The 26719-nt window shown below is 36.4% G+C and overlaps 1 protein-coding gene across 1 annotated transcript in view; it reads left to right on the top strand.

Moving 5' to 3' along the window:
* Positions 1-1093: 1093 nt before the first annotated feature.
* The window catches only part of LOC100534965 (hyccin 2), a 48064-nt gene continuing 22438 nt past the window's right edge, over positions 1094-26719 (top strand). Inside the window, 6 exon segments of the mRNA XM_073916909.1 lie at positions 1094-1340; positions 14063-14145; positions 22920-22977; positions 23213-23317; positions 25478-25657; positions 25752-25832. Coding sequence (XP_073773010.1) covers positions 22927-22977; positions 23213-23317; positions 25478-25657; positions 25752-25832 — 417 coding nt within the window. The 5' untranslated portion in view covers positions 1094-1340; positions 14063-14145; positions 22920-22926.

Genomic DNA, 26719 nt, shown 5'->3' on the forward strand with positions numbered 1-26719 from the left:
ATCCAAATTTAACAGGGTGGCATGATGGGTGGGACAGTGGCTCGTGTGTCTCCCTGTGCTTTGGTTTCTCCCACTTTCCCATATGTTATAGACCATTTTGGGGATGTAAACAAAAAGGAAGGTCTTAACGCATTTTCTGTTTTACATTTTTCATTTCTATAGCTTCCGAGAATCCAAAAAGAGCCACATATGATAGACATGATAGCTGTTTTAACATTAAGTTATGATTGAATTGCCTTTTGTTAGAGTTATGAAATAGCTTGATAGGTTGAAGCAGGAGATGTCTATGGGCTAATGATATGACCACATTGAAATTGTCTATAGGTGAACTGCATATAGTAAACTGACCACAGAGAGTATGTGTGTGATTGTCAAGATGTTTCCCAGCACTGGATGTTCACAGGTTGGTTCCCTCTTGACTTTTCCAGACTTTTTTTCCATGGTGACTCCTGCCCTAACAAAGAAGGTAATACGCTGAAAGTGATTGAGTAAATGTTTAATTATAAACAATTATATATTAATTATTATAAACAAGTGACAAATCTTAAAAACTGAAAATAACTTTTTTCCCAAAATCTTCAAACATTTTTTCATCTCTTTTAACCAAAAATCGATAATGAAATTTTCATCTGTCAAAATTTGTAACCCTGGGATTATCCTATGTTAAATGGTGTAATTTGAGAGTAAACTCTGAGATCCACAATATTTCACCAAGGTCCAGTGACTGAACATTTCTGGCCTCTTTTTAATGCACTTTGAAGCAGTGCAGTGGAATTTACACCCAGTACCATGTTTTGATGGGAACTCGAAGTTTAATCTGTCAGTGCTCATTCCTGAGTGCCTTTTTCAAACAGGTTTGACTTTTTTCATCGACGGCGCGTGACATCTCAAGCTCGGGTCACCTACTCACCTGACCAATTGAGTCGCTCTGATCGAGCCCACGACGCGACGCACCAATAGCAGCGCAGCTCGATATTCACCGCTGAGGTCACCGCTCACCGTACTGCGCTCCCATTGGCCAGCCGCGGCGAGGGCTCGATCAGAGCGACTCAATTGGTCAGGTAAATAGCTGCAAGTTGGCAGGAAGAGAGCCAGAGAGAGGAGATACACGATGATGTCAACACGGCAGTGATCCGTTCGGTTTGGCAGACGCAAGGCCTTTTTTTAACCCATCGATTCCTCGATATTAATAGTAGCGGTCCGGGGGGATTGTGGAAGTAATGTTGAGCTTGATCTCGGAGGTGGTCGTGCTGTCGGCTCTGTCCTTTAAGGCGCATTGCAGCTTTGCTCAAGGACTCTAGTGATCATCTGCAGCATCCGGAGGAGTCCAGATCCTACTGGTATGTAATTCAGAACCACACCATTCATGCAACCTGTGTGTGTTAGCATTAATGAGGCTATTTAAATACATCGGAATCACTCAGGGCACGAGGACGACGCTGCTTGTGTTGTAATTAGGCCGAGTGCTTATTAAATCTAATTATTGTGGTCGTTTAAAAGTTGACTACAACGTGCTCTGTATTTTGCAGTGATGGTTTGTACAAGCCGTTCAGACTTGAATTATGTTCCATTGACCAAATATATGACTTTTATCTCGTATCTATCTATCTATCTATCTATCTATCTATCTATCTATCTATCTATCTATCTATCTATCTATCTATCTATCTATCTATCTATCTATCCCTATGTATCATGGTTTTAATGTAGGCTTTCTTGAAGTGATGTTAAATGGTTAATAAGCTTGTTAACCTTTTATGTTGTGTGCTAACGCCTCTATTTTGCTATTCATTTTAAATTTTATTGTTGTTAAGAAAAATATTATTACTGTAAACAAATGAAAAGGGTTTTGGACCATTAATTTATAACATACAACGCAATGATAAACAAACATGACTGGCTGAGCTTTCTTGCCTTCTAAAATGATGTGTATTTGTGCTGACTATTAAGTTTAAAACGAATACATATATATTTTCATTGAATTGTTTTGCTCATGCCCATTTTGAGATTTATGTATATATATAGTGTAAATAACTATATTACAATACAGAAAGTATTAAATATTTTTATAGAAATTGTGTAATTTATATAAAGTAAAAACATATTATAATAATTAATATTTTATGTATATATATATTGTGTAAATAATTATAGTAAAAAAACTAATTAAATTAGTATTAATTAATAAAAATTCTAATACATTCAATACATATTTAGTAAAAAGTACAAAATATTTTAATATTTACATTACACTAGAACCCGGCAAACCTGAATAATTATATGACACATAATATACAGTTAATGATTTAATTGTCTGATTATCACTTACTGTACAAGACTAATACACATACTTGTGCACATTTAACACAATTAAAAAGGGCCATATATTTTCCTTTAACACTGTAAAAACAATGTTTGATCTCAGATAGGCATGGGCCGGTACAAGTTTCTGATGGTATGATAACCTTAGATAAAAATATCATGGTATTGTGATAAATGCTCTAAAAGAAGTTCTTTTTAAATGTCCGAGTTAAAAACAATGACAATTTTCCTCCTATTTAACACTATATATATATATATATATATATATATATATATATATATATATATATATATATATATATATAATTTTAGGAAACCTGTATAATATTTTGGAACAGTAAGCATCTCAGGCTAAAGAATTCAAATAATTCATGTCTTCTGCTCCTTTTATTAGTTTCAAAAGTACAGATTTATTTACAGCATATTAAAAAAATCTTACATGTACCTTAGGAATGGTATAACAAAACATTTTAGCGTTTTTTTTTTAAACCTTGACTTTCCAAAACCACAATAAATCTTGAAACCAGTTATCGTCCCATGCCTACCCCACATTACACACACACACACACACTAATCCATCACTCTAATTATTTTATAAATTACTTAAAAAAAAACAAACAAACTTTAAAATATGTCTGACAGTCATAAATCTAAAGACTTATTGCACACATATACCCATACATTGACTTTAAGGACTGTATTTATATTATATAACTAAATGCATAAATAATAGTTAAAGACTCTGTAATATGTTCAGTCTTGTTGTGTCACAGCCATTTTTACTATATAAATAAATAAATAAATAAATACAAAAGTTAAAATGATGTCATATATTCAGTTTTGAGTCACAGCCATGCCTTCCATTTTTAAAGGATTATTCTCATTTATCCCTTTAACTGCCCCACCAAGAAAAAAAGTTTGCTTAAATCCTAATGTCGCTACTTAACACACTCAATGGTCAACTTTTCAACACGTCCTACAATTTCTAAAATATCGGCCTCTTCCAAATAGTTAATATGTCGGTAGTACTGGAATGAATACATATACTATGAAAAATATGAAAATATAATAATTAAGACCAATTAATTAAAAATAATAATTAAAAATAAAACCTTTTTAAATGCTTAATCACCTTTATTTTCTGAAGTATGCCTTAAAATGTTTCAGATTATCATTTATTCTCATTTAGTGCAACATGATTATGTTTGTTTGATTGTTTTTGTAAATCAACAATTATTTTAAACAGTCATTCTTTAAATTACTTTAACAATCATTATTTATAACAGTAAAAACATGGTCAACCGTTTGTTAGAGCGGCAGTCAAAGGGTTATTTAATTATTGTCTGTGTGTGGGTTTTTTTTTGTACAAAAAGCAACATTACTCATACAACAATTTCAATATATTAAGCGTAATAGAATCTGTCATTTGGCTCGCAAAAACAAAACAAAAACGCAATGTCTACTGGAATGCAGATCAACTCTGAATGCTAGATATGCTGTTTGATAGATTTGAGCCTTTTAAAGAAGCACGCCACAATATTATGGCCTTGGGCAGGTTTCGAAATCATTTTCCAACATGCATTCTTTACATCACACACTGGCTCTGTTCCTCCATCTGGCATAACACCAATTTCATCCTGCATATACACAAAGTAACTGGATGCCAATGAAGGCACAACTACAAACCTGCAGTGTGAAGTGCACACTCTCATCCCTCACCCCCTTCCCAAAAACACAGATGCAGTGAAAACAGGAAGCCGGCGTTCCCTGAAAACCACAGTCAAATGGCACAGGAAGGATGGCAGCAATCACCAGAGCTTGATTTGCCACTGATGTAACCCTAGAATAATTCTTTAATCAAACCATCTCTGCATGCCCTGGACTGGGGGAGTTGTTTTTTATCTCAGAGGAGCTGTTGGGTGATGACCCTTTGCCAAGGACTTGCATTCAGAGATTTGCCCGGGCGAGATTAGACACCATCTGGCTAATTTGACAGGATTGAGAGTGATGAGATGCATCAGAACCAAAATAATGCTGCTGTGTGTTTGAACGCACGCATATGTAGGAGTGCGTATGTTTGTGTGCATATGTTCGCGCCAATGTTTGTCCTCGCTATGGAAACAGTGCGTGAGACGTGTCGATCCACGTTATCGGTGCAGGTAAACGTCGCGCGTGTGTGTCTGACAGCCTGGAGTGCATTTTTTTCAGTCGAGTGTGTGTTGCGCAAGCTGTTTAACAATGACCTTTCTGTTGCAGTCGACCGGCTGATCATAGTAAAACCAACGCTTACTACTTTGATCTCCGCTGAGTGAAATCACCTCTCATTTTCCCTCTTCCAGTCTCTCCCCGCTAAGCTCTTTTCACAATGGCTATTTTTGGCGTTCCTCTTCGGGGGACTGTATACACTTAATTATCTGGCACTGAATCTTGTAAGCTTCTTAGCCGTTGACAAAGAGTTGGAGAGCAGGCGTGCTAACCGTCCGTGTAGCAGAGGAATGTTTTGGTCAAGCAGATTGAGGTAAGGCTTTCTGGATGGGAGTTTCCAACACAATCTCACGGCGGGAGTATTGAGTGATGGTTTGTTGCAGCCACGTTGCATTTTTCAGATATTTACTTTTTTAAAGTCTTGGTTGAGTCAAAGTGGTAATGTAGACCCTCAGGATAAACTCATGTTTGACTTAGGAGGAACTAAATGGGGAGTTGACTGAACGTTGGTCAAGGATTCTGGCTGGAACATCGAGTTTTTTTGGTGAAAAGTTCATGTTTGGGAGGAAAGTATGTTTATGTACAATTACTACTGTTGAATATTGATTTTTGTTCATCATGTTGCTCTAGTGAAAGATTAATTTGGGGGAAAAAAAGTTTTTTTTAAAGGGATAGTTCACGCAACAATTACATTTCGCTCACCTTTAAGTGGTGTCAAACATTTGAGTAATTAAAGAGTTCTCACTTGGATATTGTTTGACACTATTTGCTAAGGGTGTGCTGATTTCGATTTTAAATCGAAATGATCGAAATTTATGCTCCATTTCGATTATCGAATCAAAAAATAGAATCGTGGATGCTGCTACACCCCCATGTCACGTCAGCTTGGCTTGCCAAGCGGGAAAAAAGCACGCTTGTTGAAGTGCTTGTGCAGACGCAGGAGACCCGTCGACAGAGCTTAAACCCTCTCCTCTTTCAATGAAGTCGCCGGTGTGGAAGCATTTTGAATTTCCAGTGAGTTATGTTGATGACGTTCGTGTTGTCAACAAAAAAAACACACCGATTTGCAAGCTCTGCTATGTACGTATTAGGGTTCGTCCAATAGACAACACCACCATCGCGATCCTTCGCACCGCCCACGTTGCAAATCCGCTCACGAAAAGTACACACTCAGGCCGTGTTTTCACTAATATGTCTGTTTTTAAATGACATTTTAGAACGACAACGATTTGACATCCACAGTGGCGTGTAGCATTTCTGAGCTGCCCTCCTTCTTCACTACTGCTGAAAACGCACATCACGTGACCACACAGACGCACACACAGCCATGCGCTCGAGACAGCAGGTCCAGGAAGTCAGGATCAGTAGACTGCTTTAATCGTTCACTCATTTGTACTTAGTTATATTAGCGAACACCTCAGATACTATTGACTGGTTCCTGTTGGTTGTGCACCTTTTTTTACCGACGCCATTATAACGACACAGATCACTGCCTATACACAAGTCCTGTAGAAAAAGGGGTTGACAGGTGGTAATTATGTGTGTATCTTGCCTTTATTCATTTACTGTATGATTTGTTTATGGGTAAAACAAAGACCATACAGGTCAGGTAGTTTAAACGGTAGGCTACAAATAATTAATTAAATTAATTAATTATTCATAATCGAAAATCGAATCGAACCGAATCAAAGATTTGAAGGATCGTGACACCCTTACTATTTGCATGTTTGGCATACTGTCCCAGGAAAGAACCCTAAACTCTGAAGCCCTATTTAGAGCAATAGCCCGTTTCACTGAGTGGTACGGTTTGGTATGCTTTTATGGCCGTTTCCACAGTCAAAAGGCATACCTTACTGAACTCTATCACTTTTTCGGCACCCTTTTGAAAGGGTACCAAACACGAGAAGGGGTACAAAAAGGTGGAGCTACAAACGCAGCTAAACACTGATTGGTTACAGAGATGCATCACAAGCTCGTGTGGAGCTAGCCATAATGAAAACAAAAGAAAGGCCATGTTTTTAAATGCACAACTGAGACATTACACGGCAATACTTTATGCATATAATAACGAGCCATGGGTGACCCAAGCTCAAACAAACCTTGTCATTATCTCGATGTACAGACACAAAGCCAAGAAGAACAAAATCGGCCGTGTCCTGTTGTTGTTTTATGAGGCCGTCTAAAAGTGTAAACGGTTTTCCCTTTCTTCAGGGAGCTCGCAATTGCGTCTATATTTGATGTAACGAACGTCTTGAGCTGATGATAATAACGTGCGCATGGTTATTGAAGTGTGTCTGTCATCTGAACCTTACAGAAAGAATAGGACAAATGTGAGAGTGAAGCACGAACAACCTAAAGAGAAGCCCAACAAAACACAGGAGCAAATTGTTTATCATCGCCTTTAGACTATTATGAACTTGCAATGACAGAATTACTTTCTTAATTGTGATAAAATTGTGCTCTATAAATAAAGTTTGCCTTGCCTATCAGAGCTTACATGTTCTGGTAAAGATTACAGACACAGATGAGAGGTTTGCACTGAGTGTGGGCTATGTTGCATGTTTTTTTTTTTTGCACCTAAATAAGGACTAAATGTATGATGTGTGTAGCTTTTCTGTAATTGATATCATATCGGAGACTGTAAGGGTCTGTATGTGTTTATATATGTTGGATTTATATATTTATTTTATATAAATGCAGACCTTACAGTAGGCTATTTAACACTGTCATTGATCTGCAGTTATAATTAAATTAGGTTCATAGAAAAGTTAGTAATGAACATTTATACAAAAGTATTTGTGTGTATAAAGCATCTGTTTTGTGATAAGTGCTTCTTATATGATATGTGAACGACCCATACAGCTTTACTGTAGACATTTATTCGAGCGAGAATGACATCGACTAAAGCTTTCTGTTGTACACCACGCCCACCAAAAGGGAACCCTTGGTGGTGGAAACGCATGCCTGATAAAGGTGACCCGTACCGACCTGTATCGTACTGTAACAGGTCAGTGGAAATGGGCCAAAATACATATTAGATTCAAAATGGCATTTTAAAATGAAAATGATCCACATTCACACTGACGTTTCACCTAGCATTTCTGAAAAGATCTCCGTCTGAAAACGTACATCATGTGACCACACATGCACTCTGGCATCCGCTGCAGTTATACTTATATAATGGCCACTATTGTTTATTAAAACTGATATTCAGGAAAAGAGACATGCTATGTTTCGTATTTTTCATTGAAAATGATTGGAGGCAGTTATGTTGAAAATGAAAGTCATATAAATATCTAGCTACACGATGCCTTAACATTTTTGGTGTCTACATTTAGTCATTTAAGTCATCTAAGTTTTTTAATATCAAAATGGAAATAGGCAGTTCCTTATATCATGTTTTCATTTTATTGTTCAGATGTTGAGAAACAATGTAGTCTGCAAGGTGATGGGAATGACGTTATACAGTTCCTTTTGAAGAGTCACCCGACGTGTCCTCGGGAGTTTGTTTTCTATATCAATCTTGTGAAGTCTGAACTTACGAGGAAAGGATGCAAGACTGGAAGACTGTTTGTGCACTTACTATTAAGAAAAAGCTCCATTCAGATATTGAATGTCGGCAGCCATGCCTCCGTTTTCAGATGTTTCCCTGACACTGACACTGAGCAGCTGCATTTTCAAATGAAAACTGCCTCTTTAGTGTTTTCAAAAGGCTCTATTTTCCATGCTCGAAAACTCTGGGGGAGTGTGGACAGAAAGCTTAACCATAACAAAGGTTATGCATTTTAAAACTAAAACGTATTAGTGTAAATGGGGCCTGAGATAGTTGAGCCCAGGGCTCCCGCCTGGTCAATTAGCATGTAAGGGGATCCAAGATCAGGCAGGTCTGTAGTGCTCCCCATGGTAAGGGAGGAAAAGGAGGAGATTGGGTGGACGGAGGATTCTTCCAAAATAAAGATAAAGCAGTAGTTTGAAATTGGTCTATTTATTTTAGGCTTGAATCAGTCTGAATGGTTTCCCGCTGATTACAGATGGGGGAACAGCTGTGATCTATCATATCATGTGCTCCTCTCGAAATTAGTTCATAAAACTTTACATTTTGAAGATAGCTTAACTTATGACCATTAACACTGCAGTCATTGGTTTCCAGCTTTCTTTAAAAAAAAAAAAAAACTTTTGTGTTCAAATGAAAAAGCTGAACAGGTTTGAAACAAGTGAAGGCTGAGTAAATGATGATGGAATTTTCAGTTTTGGGTGAACTCTCTTTAGGGTCAAAGTAACCTTAAGTAATTTCATTGTACTACATTGTAATCATTCATTACAATTTCATTGTACACAGGGGCGGACTGGCCATCTGGCAATTCTGGCAAATGCCAGAAGGCCCAGACCAATTTTTAAATGTGGGCCAGTCAGTTTTTTTTTTTTTTTTTTTTATTGTTTTTACGTGCAGGCAGCTTTTATCTCTTGCTAGATGTAATATTATGATGAGGATAAATAAAAAAAATAAAAAATAAAAAAGATAATAATAAATGTTAAGCATTTGGCCCAATCGGCGACGGCCTCCTAATTTCAATATGGGCCGACCCAATCCGAGGTTACCCGGACGTAATCAAAATCTGGCAAGATTCAAGAATGTCATATTATTTCACCATCTCTACACCAAAATAAATAGTGATTGTGCATGTCAGTGGGTGGGGCTGTCGGTGTGGTAATGTGGACTGATGTGGCTACAGTGCCAGGGCTGAATTTTTGTCCCAGTCCGCCCTTGATTGTACATTTACATCAAACCAACTGGCTAAATGTCAAATTTATTCATTAGCATTAGCTTATGTTTTTTCTTTTTATTGGTATTGTACTGTTTTTGTTAAAGAGGCAGTGGCGTAGCGGACGGGCCCGCAGGGCACGCACCGCGGGGGGGCCCCGCGTGATTAGGGGGCCCCACGTCGTCGCGATATTCAAAAATTGAAAATCCAGGAACCGCAATAATCAAACTCTTGGGAACAACTGTGGACGGAACCTAAGTTCACAGGTCTGTGTTCTCCGAACACCTCTCAAGCGGTGGACTACTTCATTCTGATTGCTTGCCGCCGAACCGCGTCATAGCCAATGAAGACGCGCCGCTGTTTCTCGCCGCCGGTTCTCGTTAAAAATGAATGACTTCTGGCTACTTTGACGCTCTCGCCGCTTTCGGTTTGTGATCGCTCCTCAGTTTGTGAAGGATTCCCCGCATTGTCGCTCCACTCCGCCTCCTTTCCCCGCACCTCAATTTGTGACATAGATATATACACTAGATATTGTATAGGGACCCTGAGCATGCGTCATTAGCGCCGCCACATTGGGACAGTGCTCCCAGGACAAATGTCATTCAGTCGCACTAGACAATTACGTGAAGATGCGGGACTGTAGCGCTGTCTACGAGTGTAGTAACGAGCAAACAAAGAAAACAAAGCACAAAGGCAGAACATTCCATAGGTAGGATTAAGTTTTTTACGTTTTTGTATGTTCTGAAATTTGTGCTAAACAGGTAGCGTTATTGATACTAATACAGCCACTTGCTGCATTCACTATAAGTCAAAGTAGCTCCAATTCGCACTAAATACTCGGCTTATGCTAGTTTTGTTGAATAAAATCAGCAAACAATGAAAAAGAAATATGACAACGAGATGCTGCGGTGCCAGAAACTTGTATTATTGTCGGCTAGTGAAGGAGTCGTTGATAATGGAGATTCATTCACAAACAAATCGCTCCCTCCATCAGTATGAGAAGTGAAAGCAGGAGAGGAGGTGTGTTTCAGGACATGATTAGATCAAATTTAACAGGGAGGGTGGATAGTACATTTCTGTACACACAAACACAAGCTTTTTGTCAGGAATGCCCATGCGGTCACTGATCCATCAATGTAGAAAAGTGATGTAAAATTATAATTTTCATAATTGAAATAAAAATAAAAATACTAACATCCAGGAAAACTCCCGATCATAGATATGTGTATATGTGTATATCTCTGGCTCTGCCGCCCCCAAACCCCCCCGACCCCCTTGAAAACTGGGGGCCCCATCTGTGATCCCTGCAGGGGGGCCTCCGCATTTTGCGCTACGCCACTGTAAAGAGGTGGTCCACAATGATATCATATTTTAAACTTTAGTTGATGTGTAGTTTAGCTGTGTGAACATAAACAACATCTCTGAATGTAAAAACTTCTAAGTTCAATGCAAAGGGAGACCTTGGTTTTTACAGAGTTAGCTTAGCAAAGCCTACGTAACGTTATAGCAGAGATGAAGCTAAAAATGCGTCCAAACACTGCTGTTTTCACAAAGCTTCGTCTGTTTCTGTATTTGGGCTTCCAAAGGACACGACACAAAGACAGAAGCGCTTACAGCTCAATATTAATTATGATCCAGAGAATTATAAAATACATAGCAAGCATGATTTGACAAAACAGCTCAAGAATCTCTAACAGTTCAGTGCTGAATTCGGTTAAAATCTCCTCAAAGCAGAAGCTGTGAACTAAAACCTGTAAGTGTTTTTATTTGTTAAAATTGATCATGACATGTACAGTGTCTAGCGTTAACGGTATGCTGTAGTAACGATGTAAACAATGGGAAATGCTCTTTGCCACCGCAAACGATTTAGCAACAAATTCATATTTATCAGTCAAACTGCTGTAAACACACAAACTTCACCAGCACATTCGTGTCTCTTATGTGTGTGCGTGCGTGCGACTGCATTGATTGTCTTCAGGCAGCTTTTTTTTATGCGTTTCACATCTCAGATAATGAAGTCGCAAAAGATATATGGATGATTCATATTACTTACACCTGCATATTCCGGATAAATGTGAAAGGCGTCGTGTAACGCAGAGTTAAAAAAAAATACAGGATAGCTCACCTGACTCGTGGTAGCATTAGAAAAATAAATTAAGGCTCACACAGGTAGCATCCCACATCTTGTGCTTTTATTCTTCTGTCACGATATATTACAGAAAATAACTTAATCCGAGCATCAGGAAAAAAGAGAAAAAAAAAACTCTCATGCACATGCGCTTTTTACAGAAAGTTCACACATTCACTCACACACACACACACATACACATAGACGCACGCACAATGGCAAACGCTCTTAAAGGAGCCGCACCCCATTTTCACTCGTTACAGACACTTGTCAGATTTTTTTTTGAGCAGGCAGGATGTTCACTGATTGTTTACACAGCAGAAAAGCGTGTGGTTTTTTGGGCGTGACGTGGAGCCGATCCGCACATAGCAGCACATTATATTGAGGACCAATCAGAGTCACTTAAGGGTGGGCCTTTCAGAGGAACTAGGAAATTTGACAGTAGTTTTCATGTTAGCTGAGTAGCTGTGTATAATCAAAGTGAGATGTATGAAAAAATAACGTGCTTTCCTTTAAGTGAAACATGAGCACACATTGCTTTGCATCTTATAAACACAACTAAGGCTTAAAATTACATTCTGGACCACCCCTTTAAATAGATTATAAAAAATATTAAATGAAACAAAATATATGTATAAAAAAAAAGAAAATACTGGGGTAAAATTAATTTCGATATTTTAAAGAATTGTTGTGGAAAAATATAATTTAATGCAGTGCTTCTTTTTTGGTCTAATACCCACTTTATATCGTATCTCAGCCAGGAAGTGAAGATCGCTGTTTTTTTTTTTTTTTTTTTTTTTTTAAAGAAATCAGATCTTAAACGCAGCGATTTTTGTATGGGATGAGAATTCACTGAAAGCCCTGAAGCTGGCTGACTGAAATTAAATGTCTGTGTGCATATACCCCATTTAAAATAAAGATAAAAATAGAAGATTAAATATATAATAAAAAATATAATATATCACCATTTATTTAGACATCAAAAATATGTATTAATTAAGGACATATGAAATTAAACAATACTTTTATAATGGTACAAACAGATTTATTGATGGTGAAATATTATATAGCTACATACTGATCAATGCTGCAAAACTGCAATACTGCAAATAGATATATAAATATATATAAATATATATATATATATATATATATATATATATATATATATATATATATATATATATTCATTCATTAATTTATTCATTCATTTATTCATTTTCTTGTTGGCTTAGTCCCTTTCTTAATCCAGGCTCGCCACAGCGGAATGAACCGCCAACTTATCCAGCAAGTTTTTACGAAGCGGATGCCCTTTCAGCCGCAACCCATCTCTGGGACGTAAATTAAAAGGATAGTTCAGCCAAAAAATGAAAATTTCCTGACCGTTTACTTGCACTCAAGTGGTTCTGATGTGATTTTGTTTTTTTCTGTTGAACACAAAACAAGATATTCTGAAGAAGGTTGTGGAAAAAAACAGCTATTACATCCAAAGTAGAAACAAAAATACTATGGAAGTCTATGTTTGTTTGTTTTTTTTAAACATTCTTTAAAGTATCTTATTTTCTGTTCAACGGAAACTCAAACAGGTTAAAACAAGTTTCTAAGTTGAGCTTTCTCTTTATTATGCTAAAATGCATTCCCCAAACCACCAGCTAGCAGCATTTGTTACACTTAACCAAGTCTCACTTACACTACGTTCTTAAAGACGTAACCGATACATTTATATTTGTTTGTTGTTCGTTAGATGCAAAGCTGTAAATGAAGTGAAAACAGTGCATAACACAGGCTGAAAGTGCAGTTAGCGCTGCATCCTCTAGGCCAGAGGTTCTCAAACTTTTCAGCCTGCGACCCCTAATATGACGATGCCAGTGACTCATGACCCCCAATATCCTGGTTATGAATACCGAAACCTTGCATGCAATGTCACACACACACCAATACACCCATGGATATTCTTCGTTTAATGTCAGTGCTGTAAATGGGCCAGAAACTTTAACCTGGTGTTATAAAATTAATCTGCTGCATCTGATGCTATTGCTGTGTCTTTAATATAATGTAACTACCACTGGGGTTGCAATCCAATAGAACTAGTAACTATAAGCTACTATAGTAATTATAAACAACTATATTTTTCTCTTCAGTAGGTTATGGATAAAATATGGTCATTCTTGTATGATTTAATAATAATAAATAGATTTTTAAAATCACCAGGCGACCCCCCCCCCCCCCCCCCCCCCCTTTATTGTCCCGCGACCCCTCGAGGGGTCCCGACCCCCACTTTGAGAACCACTGCTCTAGGCTATCTCTGGTCATGTCTCGACAGCACAAGTGGGATTTGAGATGTTGGCAGATTTTGTTTAGCGTGTAAAGCATCTGTTCACCTCAGATTCACTCTCAAACCCCGAGCGCAGCAGTGTTGTTTAATCAGAGCAGAGCGATCTCTATATGCAAAGCCTGCCATTTTAAGAGCTGCACACAAACACAGACGTCCGGTGTTCGGGCTGAGTGGGGAAACACCTGGGTGTGTTTGTGTTATCTTCAAACACTCAGTTTGGAATATGAACCTACAGTCAGTTCGGTTACTGTGATGCTCTGTGTGTCGGGCAGGTGCATAAGCTTTGTGTGTTTCTTTTTTTATCTTCAGGCTGTTTGACCAGAGATCAAGAGACATGGAGAGTCTTAGCCACACCTCTGCTTGTCTGCATTTGTGAGCTGGGTTTGAGTCAGGTGAGTCGATATAAATGCAAAAAAAGAGGTTTAAGCATTGGGGCAGCATGATATTGGAAAATTCTAACATTGCAATTATTTTGAATTTATTGTATTTTACTATATACCGTTTAAGTCACAATTATTAGCCCCCTTTTAATTTTTTTTCCTTTTTTTTATATTCCCCAAATAATGTTTAGCAGAGCAAGGAAATTTTCTCAGTATGTCTGATAATATTTTTTCTTCTGGAGAAAGTCTTATTTGTTTTAGTTCGGCTAGAATAAAAGTCAGCGATTGATGAATAGTTTACTATTTTCATCTCCATAAAATTCAGCAAAAACTATTTGTTTATGGGAAAATTAGGAGAAATTTGTCTCTTTTTGTTTCAAAAACTTATCCTCATTGCCTGTTTGGTCACTCGCAACAAATGATATCTTAAAGCTAATAGCTACTGTACAATAGGGACTATAAGATTTAAAACAGACACGTCTCTGCTTTGCTCTATCACTTTCTAATGTTTTATCATTTCAAAATGACATTATGAACACAGGGATTAAACTCTACTATCAAACTTCAAATAGTGCTACATCAGCAGCCTTTTGTGCTTTGGTACCATTACCTAATACAAGGACTGATCGTTTCACCAGATGTGCAATAAATAGGTGTTTGCCGTTACCGGCTTTTAAAAACTGTTATGGACGGAGATCTTTCTTTTATTTATTCACAAAAGCTTGGAATGAAATCCCACAACATCGGAAAACTTTACCAACACTGAGACTTTTTTTAAAAATCCCATGCTCATCATCTGATGGTCAACTATCTCTGTAGCCACTGAGATAGTAGCCTGTTTCTCTTCATGTTGTATGCCTGGTGATTGTTTGTTTTGTTCTCATGTGTTGATGGATGATAAGTTAAGTGTGTCTGTATGTTTCTATGTTCTGCTGAGCGGGAACCTGCTGAAAAAACAGCATTCATGCTGAGTCAGGCCCGATTATCTTTTAATTTTTTTTCGGTTTAAAGTAAAATAAATAAATAAATCTGATAAACAATCTATAAACTTCAACACATTTTCGTTGTGGTCTGTGCTATTTGCAGTGCGTTTCTGTAATTGCATGTGTTATGAGTGTCTTCATGCATGTGTTTAGTCAGAGACTGATGAATTAATGTTTACTATTCGCATATCTGTAAAATCTAAAAAAAAAAACAATCTATAAACTTTTTGGGGTCCTCAAACACATTTTTTTGTTGTGATCTGTGGTATTTGTTGTGTTTTTTTGCATTTGCATGTGTTGTTTCATGCATAATATTCTATAAACACAATCATTTCAGAGTCCAACAGTATTCAAGTACAGGAACTGAATCATTAAAATAAAAATAAATCATTACAATTAGGAGTAGTTAAAGTCACAAATGGTACAATTTATTATACCTAAATGTTTTTGAAATCATTATACAAGCACAGACATCAAAAACACACATGCAAATGATGAAATATAACACAAACTCAACATTGCATATCCTGCAATGTGACTATTGTGAATGATCACGTTGCGATATCGATGTTGAAACGATATATTGTGCAGCCCCACTAAGCATCAAGGTTATTTTAGCAAATTAAATTTGAGACTAAAACTGTTTGTCGAAAATATTTCATTAACTAAATTAAAATGTAAAATTGACAATGAATGGAAAAACTAAAACTAACAACAGTCCCTGAAAAGCTAACTGAAGTAAAATATTAATTAGAAAACAATAAATAAAACCCTCTTTCCGAAGAATTTGCATGTTTAGAGAAACCTCTTTAGATGCTTAAAAAAAAAAACAGACAAACAAAACCATCAAGCACATTATACATATAGCTATACAGTTGAAGTTAGAATTATTAGTCTTCCTGAATTATCAGCCCCCCTGCATATTTTCCCCAAGTTCTAGGTAAAGAAGATATTTTCGACACAATTCTAAATGTAATAGTTTTAGTAACTCATTTCTAATAACAGATTTATTTTATCTTTGCCATGATGACAGTACATAATATTTTACTAGATATGTTTTAAGACACTAGTATTCAGCTTAAAGTGCAATTTAAAGCCTTACCTAGGCTAATTAGACATAGGCTAGCCTAACTAGGCTAATTAGGGGGATCAGGCAGGTCATTGTATAATGATGGTTTGTTCTGTAGTCAATCGAAATAAATAGTTAAGGGGGCTAATGATATTGAGCTAAATGGTTTAAAATTTGTAAAAAAAAAATTTATCTATTCTAGCTGAAATAAAACGAATAAGACTTTCTCATGAAGAAAAAAATATATAGGAAATACTGTGAAAATTCCTTGCACTGTTTAACATTAATTGGAAAAAAAATTGAAAAAGAAAAGAAATTCACAGGAGGTTGAATAATTTTAAAATTAACTATATATATAAACCTAAAACGTGTTCCAAGTTTTCGACATCTGCCAAAAAAGTAAACAGTGGGCATGTTTATCTACATTTACAATGTAATCTTTTATTTGAAGAAGATTGTTTGTGATCTTCACAGTGTTAACTTTAATTTGTTGCTTGTGTATGGTTTTTTAGTCAGTGTTTGTGCAAGCAATTATTTTATTTGTATTACTAAGAGGTTTGCACAAAAGCTAATTTAAACTGTGCAAACACCAAACTGTAGAATAACAAAAACTGAAACTAAATATATTAAAGCTAAACTCAATTGTTCACAAGATAAGAACTAAAATAAACTATAAATAAAAATAAACTAAAACTAATGTGAAATGTACAGCAAATCTAGAAATAGTATCAAAATAATTCATTTATAAATGGAAAATTATAATAACCTTTGTAAGCACCCTTTGTAGTTTTTTGTCAAAACACTAGTCAAACATTCTGTCCATATTAATTCATAAGACTGCAGGGTTGCGTTAAAGTTGTATGTAAATAAGTATGCTGTGTAGTAAAGCAGTGTACTGAGATTGGACAAAGGGATAACTAAAACTAAAGTGAAATGTACAGCAAATTTAGAAGTATTAATAAACATTTCTAACAAAAATGGAAAACTGTAATCTTGGTAAGCAGCATTTTTATTTGTTTTTTATTCACATTACCATCATGTAGTGTGTACTGTTTCTGTGTGTGAATGTGAAAGCTCTGCAGAGTTTTAAAGATGAATTGCAGGACAACTAAAGTTATCTCCTCACTGATAGAATCAATTCGGAACTACCAAAATGAGTCGTCAGCAGTTTTCGTTTAACTTGTGTAAATGATCTATGTAGATCCATACGTAATGGCTGCCTACTGTCTTCACTGACTGCCTGCAAACAGTGTCTTCTTTGACCCTCAAACACTTTAGTTGATTGTATTATTGACATCACAGGCTCCAGACTTTGAGCAAATGATTCCATTGTGTGACCATTTTCCTCCCAGTATTACTAAAATTTGCAGAAAAAATGCAAAACTGATAAAAAAAAAAATAGCTTGGTTTCCATCTCCCTTTTTTAATGCATTTTAAACGATCACATGAAAAACAAATGATGAAAACACAGAATTTTTAATTTTAATTGTAAATCCTTTGATTCACAATAAAAATGATGCTTGCTTGAGGTGGTTTTAGATATTATTTATGCAAATAATGGGAGATGGAAACTCATTTGCTGAATAAACTCTGACTTAGAGAGCATTACACCCATGTGAGCAACCAATTTTCATTATGCTTGCCATGTTTACCGTTAACTAGTTGCTTACTAATACTACAGTCAGCTGCTCTAACATCACCTAATTCTCATTTTCAATTTTTTTTTCCTTTTTTTTTTTTTTGCAAGCTTTGAATAGATTTGTTTATGGATGGAAAGCCGTAATAACATTCTGATGCCCAGGGAATATTTGAGATATGAGTTGGCCACTATGGAATCTGCGCATGTAGAAACTTGCGGATTTCAACAAATTTTAATTATTGAGTGTATTTACTTGTGTAAATTTAAAATTTTTTTTGTTTGTTTTTATTTTAATTTCAGTAATATTATTGACTAATATGAAAATACTTTTATGATTTTATTTATAATACATTTAGTAGAGTAATATTTAGTAGATATATAATATAAGATACTTGCTTCGTTTACCAAATCTATTTGCATTGTAAACATTAAATAAAATTAGGAAGGTATTATTTTTAGTTACGATATTTCCAAAAGCATTTTGCGTTTTTACAACATTCTCCACAGAAAAAGCAAAAAATGTCTGCAGATTCTGTCTGGCCCTAGATATGAGATGCATTGCTGTGAAATCTAAAAAAAAAAATGTTCAAGATCTCTCATGCAAATCACAAATGGACAAATTAGTCCATGGAATTGATGAAACTGCTGAAACATTGTAAAATAATCAGGTTATGTTTTTAAATCCACAAATCGCCAGCTGTTATCAAGTTATTCATGTAAAAATATATAATTACTGCTTTTCTGTTGATCAGTCGTGTTAATTGTGCTTTTTTTGTTTTAAATGTCTTGCATTTAATGTACAGTTTCTTGTTTATAAGAGAATTTGCAAGGGAGTAGAGTTCAGTCTAACACTTTCAGTCATGACTGATCTAAACTCATCTGATTTGCCATTGATGTTTTATTGGTTATTCTGCTATTCACCCCAATGAGTAAACAAGCTGCGGTTAGCACAGGTCTAAACATAATCCCTCAAATTGACACTTAATTCAGTTAAACGTCTCACTTAAAAGATTTCAATTTAGAATAGATTTAATTATGCAGTAGGACTATAGGGTGATACTGGGAAAATATGCGATTTTTATTTTTGCATGTTGCTGTAATATTTCTTTCTTTTTATATATATATATATATATATATATATATATATATATATATATATATATATATATATATATATAATATTTTATTTTATAAATAAATACTACTTTATTAGCATAAAAAATTATTTATTTATCGATCATACAAAAAAATTTGTTATAGATATTTTTCTGATATAATTAAATCTAATAATTCAGGCTAAAATATGTAGAGGCAATCGTTTAGGCTTTAAAACCTCGGCAGATATTCAGATTCTTTTTCGCTGTTGTCATTTTTTCCTCGCTTGTCATTAATATTCATTTGAAGTCTGCACTGAGGTTGTAGGTTCACTTTTGGGCTTTATCTAGCCAGTCGCATAACAGCATCTACTGGGGAGGTGGATATAAGAATAGTAAAGGCCCATCTGATTGGCCTAATTTGGATAAACAACCAATGCATGCAAAACACATGGCACATAAGAAATGCCATTCATTTGCACCTCTCTGTGATATAAATAATATTAATATGATAAAGGTATTTTAATGTATACTGTGCAGCCATATGGCACATTTGTTCCCTATTTGAGAATCCTGATAGAAATGACCAGTACACTTGTTAATGTTGACGTAGAGATTGTTCAGCTCAGATGGGTTCAGTTCTGTTTTCAGATCTTACAGCTGTAATGAGTAAGATCTCATAATAGGCTGATTATCCTCTGATGTTTTAACATTAAAATCGAGCTAGGATTGTATAGTATATTCACTGCTGTATCTTCTGTCATACATTTGTAAAGTCAAAGAGGATTGAGAAAGTTTCCGAAATTAAAATTCCGATATGATGTTGGGGTTTAGTTTTCAATTTGAACCATAAGCAGTAGAACGGTCTCAACAGACTGGGCAGTCTGACCAATCAGAGCAAAGCAGCCTTGTGGAAAAGTTTGGTTTAGAAGAACAGTACTGTTGAATGATTTATTGAGACTTGAAATGAGAAATTAAATGACTTGAAATGCATATTATGAGAAAACGAGACCTCCTTGACTTACAAGTAGCATAATTGTGGCACTTTAAAGAGTAGGAGCTATGTAGTGAACAGGAAAATAAGCAAATCAAAATAGACCGTTTATATCACTTGACTATTTGAAGAAATCACGTGGTTTATGTTGATCTTAACTGATTTAAACTCATTACTCTATTGTGTCCTCTATTAAAGTATTTTAGACAGAGAAAATGCCAGTAAATGCAAATTATATTCATGGTCAATGTGGAAAACATTTGCATGGCAAATATTCTCTAGTCAGACACTGAGAGTTAGGAGTGTGCAATATTTATTGTCTACTGTAATATAGTAAATCACTTTGCTACAAAACAAACCAAAAAACGCATCTTGAGAACCCAAAAGAATATGCTGTGTAATGAAAACCATTTGAATGCAGTTAGAATCACCCTAGAATTGAAGTCATGAAAAGGAGTTAAAAGTTGTTTTTGTTTTGATATTCATAAGATATGACAATAAAATCACAAAATCAACAGTGCAGTTTTCTCAAATACCAGCATGTGAGAATGATAGCTAATGTGACAATTGATTTTATATCACAGTTCAACAAATAAGAAGTAAATATTGAGTGTGTTGCATTTTATAAATGTTGCATTTCAGAGCTGCACTGCAGTGTTTTGTTTCTGAATGAACCTGTTACTGAATGAATCGAGTGAGCCAAAACTTGCTTAAATTTTTAAACGATTTAGTCATATTTTATAACCAACCATTGATTCAGTGAATCACTTATTAACACAAAGACTTGACCAGAACCAACTTTTGTCGTTTAATTATTAATGACAGACCTGAACTAGCTAATGTGTCAACACAAAAACACACTCTGCTAAATATTAATCAATGCAACCCCTACACATACTGACAGGTGTGATTTAGACCATGATTTCGGTGTAATAACATTCAGCTAATACAACTCTTTCATACACTGGGTCATAACTAAATCCGACACAACAGTAAAGCTGTATTTTCTATGTTAAAGGGAGATTTTGGTGCACAAAATTTCTGTTTTAGAAACCGTTTCTATTTCTGCGATTTATTACGGCTGAACAACAACATAAACTACTATGGCATTGATCACCTCAGGTACTGATTATGGGTTTCATTCAGTGTTAAGTGCTACTAATGTGGGGTTCAATACCATTTTATGTGACATTTATAGCCATACTGAAAGCAGAAGCAGATAGTTTACCTCAGGTTTTTTAAATAAAATAACTAGCAAACAAAGTTTGAAAGCAAACATGTTAAAGAGTTTAATAGGTATTAATTAGATTATTGTTCAATCAATGAAGTACACTCACCAGCCATAATATTAGGTACACCTGTCCAACACCTTGTTAACCTTGGTAATTAGCCAATCAGCAACTCAATGCATTGCGGCATTTACATGTGGTCAAGACGATCTGCTGCAGTTTAAACAAAGCATGAGAATAGAGAAGAAAGGTGATTTAAGTGAATTTGAACGTGGCATGGTTGTTGGTGGCATACAGGCTGGTCTGAGTATTACAGAAACTGCTGATCTACTGGGATTTTGACTCTCAACCATCTCTAGGGTTTACAGAAAATGGTCTAAAAAGAGAAAAAATCAAGTGAGCGACAGTAATGTGGGCGCAAATACCCTGTTGATGCCAGAGGTCATAGGAGAATGACCAGACTGGTTCGAGCTGATAGAAAAACAGTAACTCAAATAACCACTCGATACAACTGAGGTATGCAGAAGAGCATATCTGATTGCAGAACATGTTGAACCTTGAGGCAGATGGGCTACAGCAGCAGAAAACCACACTGGATGCCATTCCTGTCAGCCAAGTACAGGAAACTGAGGCTGCAATTCGCACAGGCTCACCAAAATTGGACTATAGAACATTGGATAAACGTTGCCTGGTCTGATGAGTCTCGAATTTCTGCTTTGACATTCTTATGGTAGGGTCAAAATTTGCCATCAACAACATGAAATCATGGGTCCATCCTGCCTTGCTAATCAATGGTTCAGGCTTGTGGTGGTGGGGTAATGGTGGGGGGATATTTTCTTGGCACACTTTTGGGGCACATTAGCACCAATTGAGCATTGTGTCAACGTCACAGCCTACCTGAGTATTGTTGCTGTCCAGCCCTTCATGATTACAGTGCGCCCATCTTCTGATGGCTACTTCCAGCAGAATAACACGCCATGTCATAAAGCACAAATCATCTTAGAGTAGTTTCTTGAACATGACAATGAGTTCACTGTACTCAAATGGCCTCCGAAGTCACCAGAGCTCAATCCATTTGAGCATCTTTTGGATGTGGGGCAACGGGAGATTCACATCATAGATGAGCAGCTGACAAATCTGCCATGATGCTATAATGTCAATGTGCACCTAAATCTCTGAGGAATATTTCCAATAGCTTGTTGAATCTATGCCCCGACGGATTAATGCAGTTCTAAAGGCAAAAGGGGTCCAACCCGGTACTAGTAAGGTGTGCCTAATAAAGTGGCCAGTGAATGTATACTGCACTCTTGTTTTTTGCATCTAGTTTTTGGTGCAGTAACCTTATAAACAGAGAAACTTTGATTATGGAATAATGTTTTTGTAGGTGGAAATGACATTCCTTATGATGGTATTCATCACATACGAAATAAGATTGGATTGTTTTTAATGACGGAGTATTTAATTAATAACATAATGTGATTGACAATTGAAAAGGAGGGTGGAGGTAGAAAATCGTTTCACACACTGAAACTATTGTTTTGTATCTCTGAAGAATGTGAAATGAAATATAAAGCAATAACTCGATCAGTGCACATCATGATCTTTTGATTATCTGATTATACTATTTTGTAGGGAGTACAGTAGACTATTCAGCACTTCAATAGCTCCTGTATTTAACTGGCTGGTATACAAACTGCTTGTCGCATCGTGTGTTGTTAGGACACACTGCTATATACACATTTTCTTCTTGTGCATTTCTTTTTCGTTTTCTCTGTCAGGAGGACCATGCTCAGCTCAGAGCGAAGTGTGGTTGAGGAATGGCTCTCGGAGTTCAAGGTGAGCAGAATTTAATATGCAATGTTTTTTTTTTTTTTTTTTCCCCTTGTAGCTCACTCAAATTAAATTCTTCCTTCCCAAGTGATCTGAGCTCAATGTCCAATTAACCACATTTGCATCTGGAATGTCAGATTTTAATGGAGGAATATTTTCAGCATCAAGTTCATTCAATTCCAGGCCGATTCGGGTTGAGGCAGCTTAGTCATGTCAACCAATGTTTTTTTGTTCTCCTTAGGCGTTACCTGACGAGCAGATCCACCGCTATTCTGGCAGTCTGCGTCTGAAGAAAGCTCTGGTTCCTGCTCTCTATGCTGTTATTCAGGAGCAGCCCAGCAGTGAGGTATAAAGAGGTGTTTGAAGCGCTTCAGGACAGACTCATGTTTTATTGAACTTTGTTACGTGTAGAGGGTTATCTGTCAGATGATGGTTTATTCATTGGTTTGGATTCTTGTGACTTGGTTTTATTGATGCATTCAGCGTTATTATTAGGTCAAATATAAATATTAGATTAATAACTTGCCTTTTTAAAGGAACACTCCACTCTCTTTTTTTTTTTTTTGGAAATAGGCTCATTTTACAACAGCTACAGTTGAGACTTACCATTCTTTAATCCATTCAGCCAATCTCTGGGTGATTTCTAGCTTTAGATTTCAGATTTAGCTTAGTGTAAATCAGAAGTCCCCAACCTTTCTATCACCACAGACCAGTCAATGATTGACAATTTTACCGGTGGGGTTGGAGGGAGGCCATATCTACATCAATATCTGGGCGACCATCAACTGTTTTCTCAAACTATGACAAGCTGACAAAACATTGCTGCAATTCTGATACTAGTTTTATTTATGGAGAAAATAAAAAAGCACTGCAGTGTTTGTGTTATGTGTTTGTTGGAGGTAATTAGTCTACTTAAATATGTGTATTTCAAGTTCTTGTCATGTGATTCACAGTGCGCTCACCAGCATTCAGATTCAACCGATCTCTGGGTCATTTTTAGCTTTAGCTCAGGGTAAATCAGTGGTTTCCAACCTCTTTATCACCGCGAACTGGTCAATGATCGACAATTTTACCACGGAACTGAAAATTTGAGATGTTTTCAACTGGTAGCACCTGAGAGGAAATAACTTAATTTTTGCACGTGGATAAGACACGATTTGTGAACAGCCCCTAAGGCCACCATCATTTGTGCAGTCTCCAGGGCCCGGTTTTTCAAAAGTAATCCACTAGGATTTTGGATAAGGGATTGGATCAAATCTTGAAAATGGATTTTTCAAAAGAAAAAACGGATTACATAATCGGATTAGATCACGTAATCCAATCTTGGTTTTGATCCGGATCAAACCTTTAGTTTGGGTTTTTCACAATCCGGATCACTTTGATCCAAAAAACCTGGATTAAACTGATCCCATCAGAAGGGTGGATTTAGCGTGGATTAGCTTACCCAATTCACCTGTACCGCATGTCTTTGGACTGTGGGGGAAACCGGAGCACCCAGAGGAAACCCACGCGAACGCAGTGAGAACATGCAAACTCCACACAGAAACACCAACTGAGCCACTGCGTCGCCATGATTGGATTCGTCACGGTTAATTAATTGTAAAGGCTTCTTAACACGGCATTTATGCACAGAACAAAACTGCAGCAACTAAACAAAGTTATGGCAACTGTGTGCTAGTTTGTACACCAAGATAATAACCATGCACACTGGACTAACTTTGACTGGGGATTTTAACTAAGGCAAGCTCATCAAGGTTCATTATTTCCAATGGAGGGACGCACATGCAACACAACACAATTGCGCTTTTCAGGCTCACCTAGATAAGATGACGGCTTTTCTAAACGCAGTAATTGCTAACGGTTTGAGGAAGATGCAATTGAAAGTACACAGGTTTGCAAACTCATTTAAAGTTACAAATAATGGCGCTAATGAGAGCGATCATGTGGCGAATGCCAGCCGAGATCAACCGAGTGTTTTCGGAGAGAGTGCTCAAAGACTTGAGCCTGTTTCACATCACAAGCATGAGCAGAGCGTGTTTTTTTGTCATCCATGTTAACAGAGTAGAGTATAGTTTCACCATTGGGTCTATTATGACTAAAAGCACATTGAATTGGCAATTTTACCCAATAAATGCATCAATAATATCCACTGACTTATACATTCATTCGAATAAACTTAAACGATTAAAACGGCAACAAATATTCAGTTGGAACTAAGCTGAAAAGAAAATGAATGAATGAATGAAGGATGTTAATCTATTATATGCATTCACTTAGAAAAAACCTATGCTAGAGCAGTTGGTGGTTCAGTCCCCTGTGGCAACCTGTGATTAATGCGAGACTAAGCTGAAGGAAAATGAATGAATGAATCTGTCTTAAACATGCTCCTTTCTTATGCTTGCCTGTCCTTTTTATTTATTAATGTGGCAGTGCTTGTGTCCCATATTGTCTGTTTCACTTCACATCACTGTTTTGTTTTTGTTTGTTTGCGTCTGCTCTTCTGTAGCTGCTGGCTCCAGTGTGTCATCAGTTGTTTGAGTTGTACCGGAGCTCAGAGGAGGGTTTGCGGCGCTTCACACTGCAGTTCCTGCCTGAACTCATCTGGGTGTACTTGAGTCATTCAGCCAGCAGAGAGCGATACCGCAATGGCTGTGTGGAGGCCCTGCTGTTGGGGATCTATAACCTGGTGAGAGAACGATGACGGTACTTGCGTTAGCTTTCATTTCCTGAAAAACATGTCTTTTAATTGACATGCGCATTGTGTATGCCTTGTGCTGCAGGAAATTGTGGACGGTAAAGGATATAGCAAGCTGCTGTCATTCACCATCCCTTCCCTTTCCAAGCCTTCAATATACCATGAGGTATGAAGAAACATACAAACACCCTTTAATCTCATCTTTATTGGATGTCAGAGATACTGGGGATATCAGAATGTTCTGGTTTTGTTATGTTACAGTATTATTTATTAGAAAGTTATGTAATGTAGAATTTTTTATTTTTTTTTGGTGTTCTTAGATATAATAAACATTAGTGGTGCTCGTGGAAAACAGGTTAGACTTTTCTATCTGTAGCAAGGACCCAGTCTAAGCAAAGGGGGATCGGCTTTCACTGTTATCGCCCCAAAATGCTGGCACAAGCATTAGACATGCTCCAACTTTACTTTGTTTTATTTTATTTTAATTTTATTTTTACATTTTTCAGAATGAGTTGTATACACAGCACTGAGTTGAACATAAAGTATTTGTAAGGGAAAAAACGGACATTCCTAAAGACAATGAAAGTACGTTCCGATACTATTATTGCATTTTGGACATTTAGGTGAAACTATTATTTTTGTTTGGGAATATATAAGCAGTACAATATTAAATTGCATTTCTTTAAATCTGTTGCAGACTAAAACATTCAAGTGTAGTCAGATAATATCATCCCACACGTTTTCATCAATGTCGCATTTTCAGTTCTTACTCCATCTTCTGCAATGAAATCAGATTGCCTGCTTTATACTGGTTTATCATGGAGTAAAACTTAAATATAAAGTGCTTAACTTCACTATTCTTAAGAATAAACTGATCCAAAAAGAAATCAGAGCTATTCAAGGTAAGACTGCCGTGTCTAGTATGAACAAAATTATCTTGTTTTCTCTGCAGATATTTAAAGATCTTTTTTAGGCATATTATGCTTTAAATGTAACTCCTCAAATGAAATCATATTATTATGGAAGAGATCATATATCCTGGATATTCTCAAA

This window comes from Danio rerio, chromosome 11 (assembly GCF_049306965.1).
Source record: "Danio rerio strain Tuebingen ecotype United States chromosome 11, GRCz12tu, whole genome shotgun sequence".
Taxonomy (NCBI): domain Eukaryota; kingdom Metazoa; phylum Chordata; class Actinopteri; order Cypriniformes; family Danionidae; genus Danio; species Danio rerio.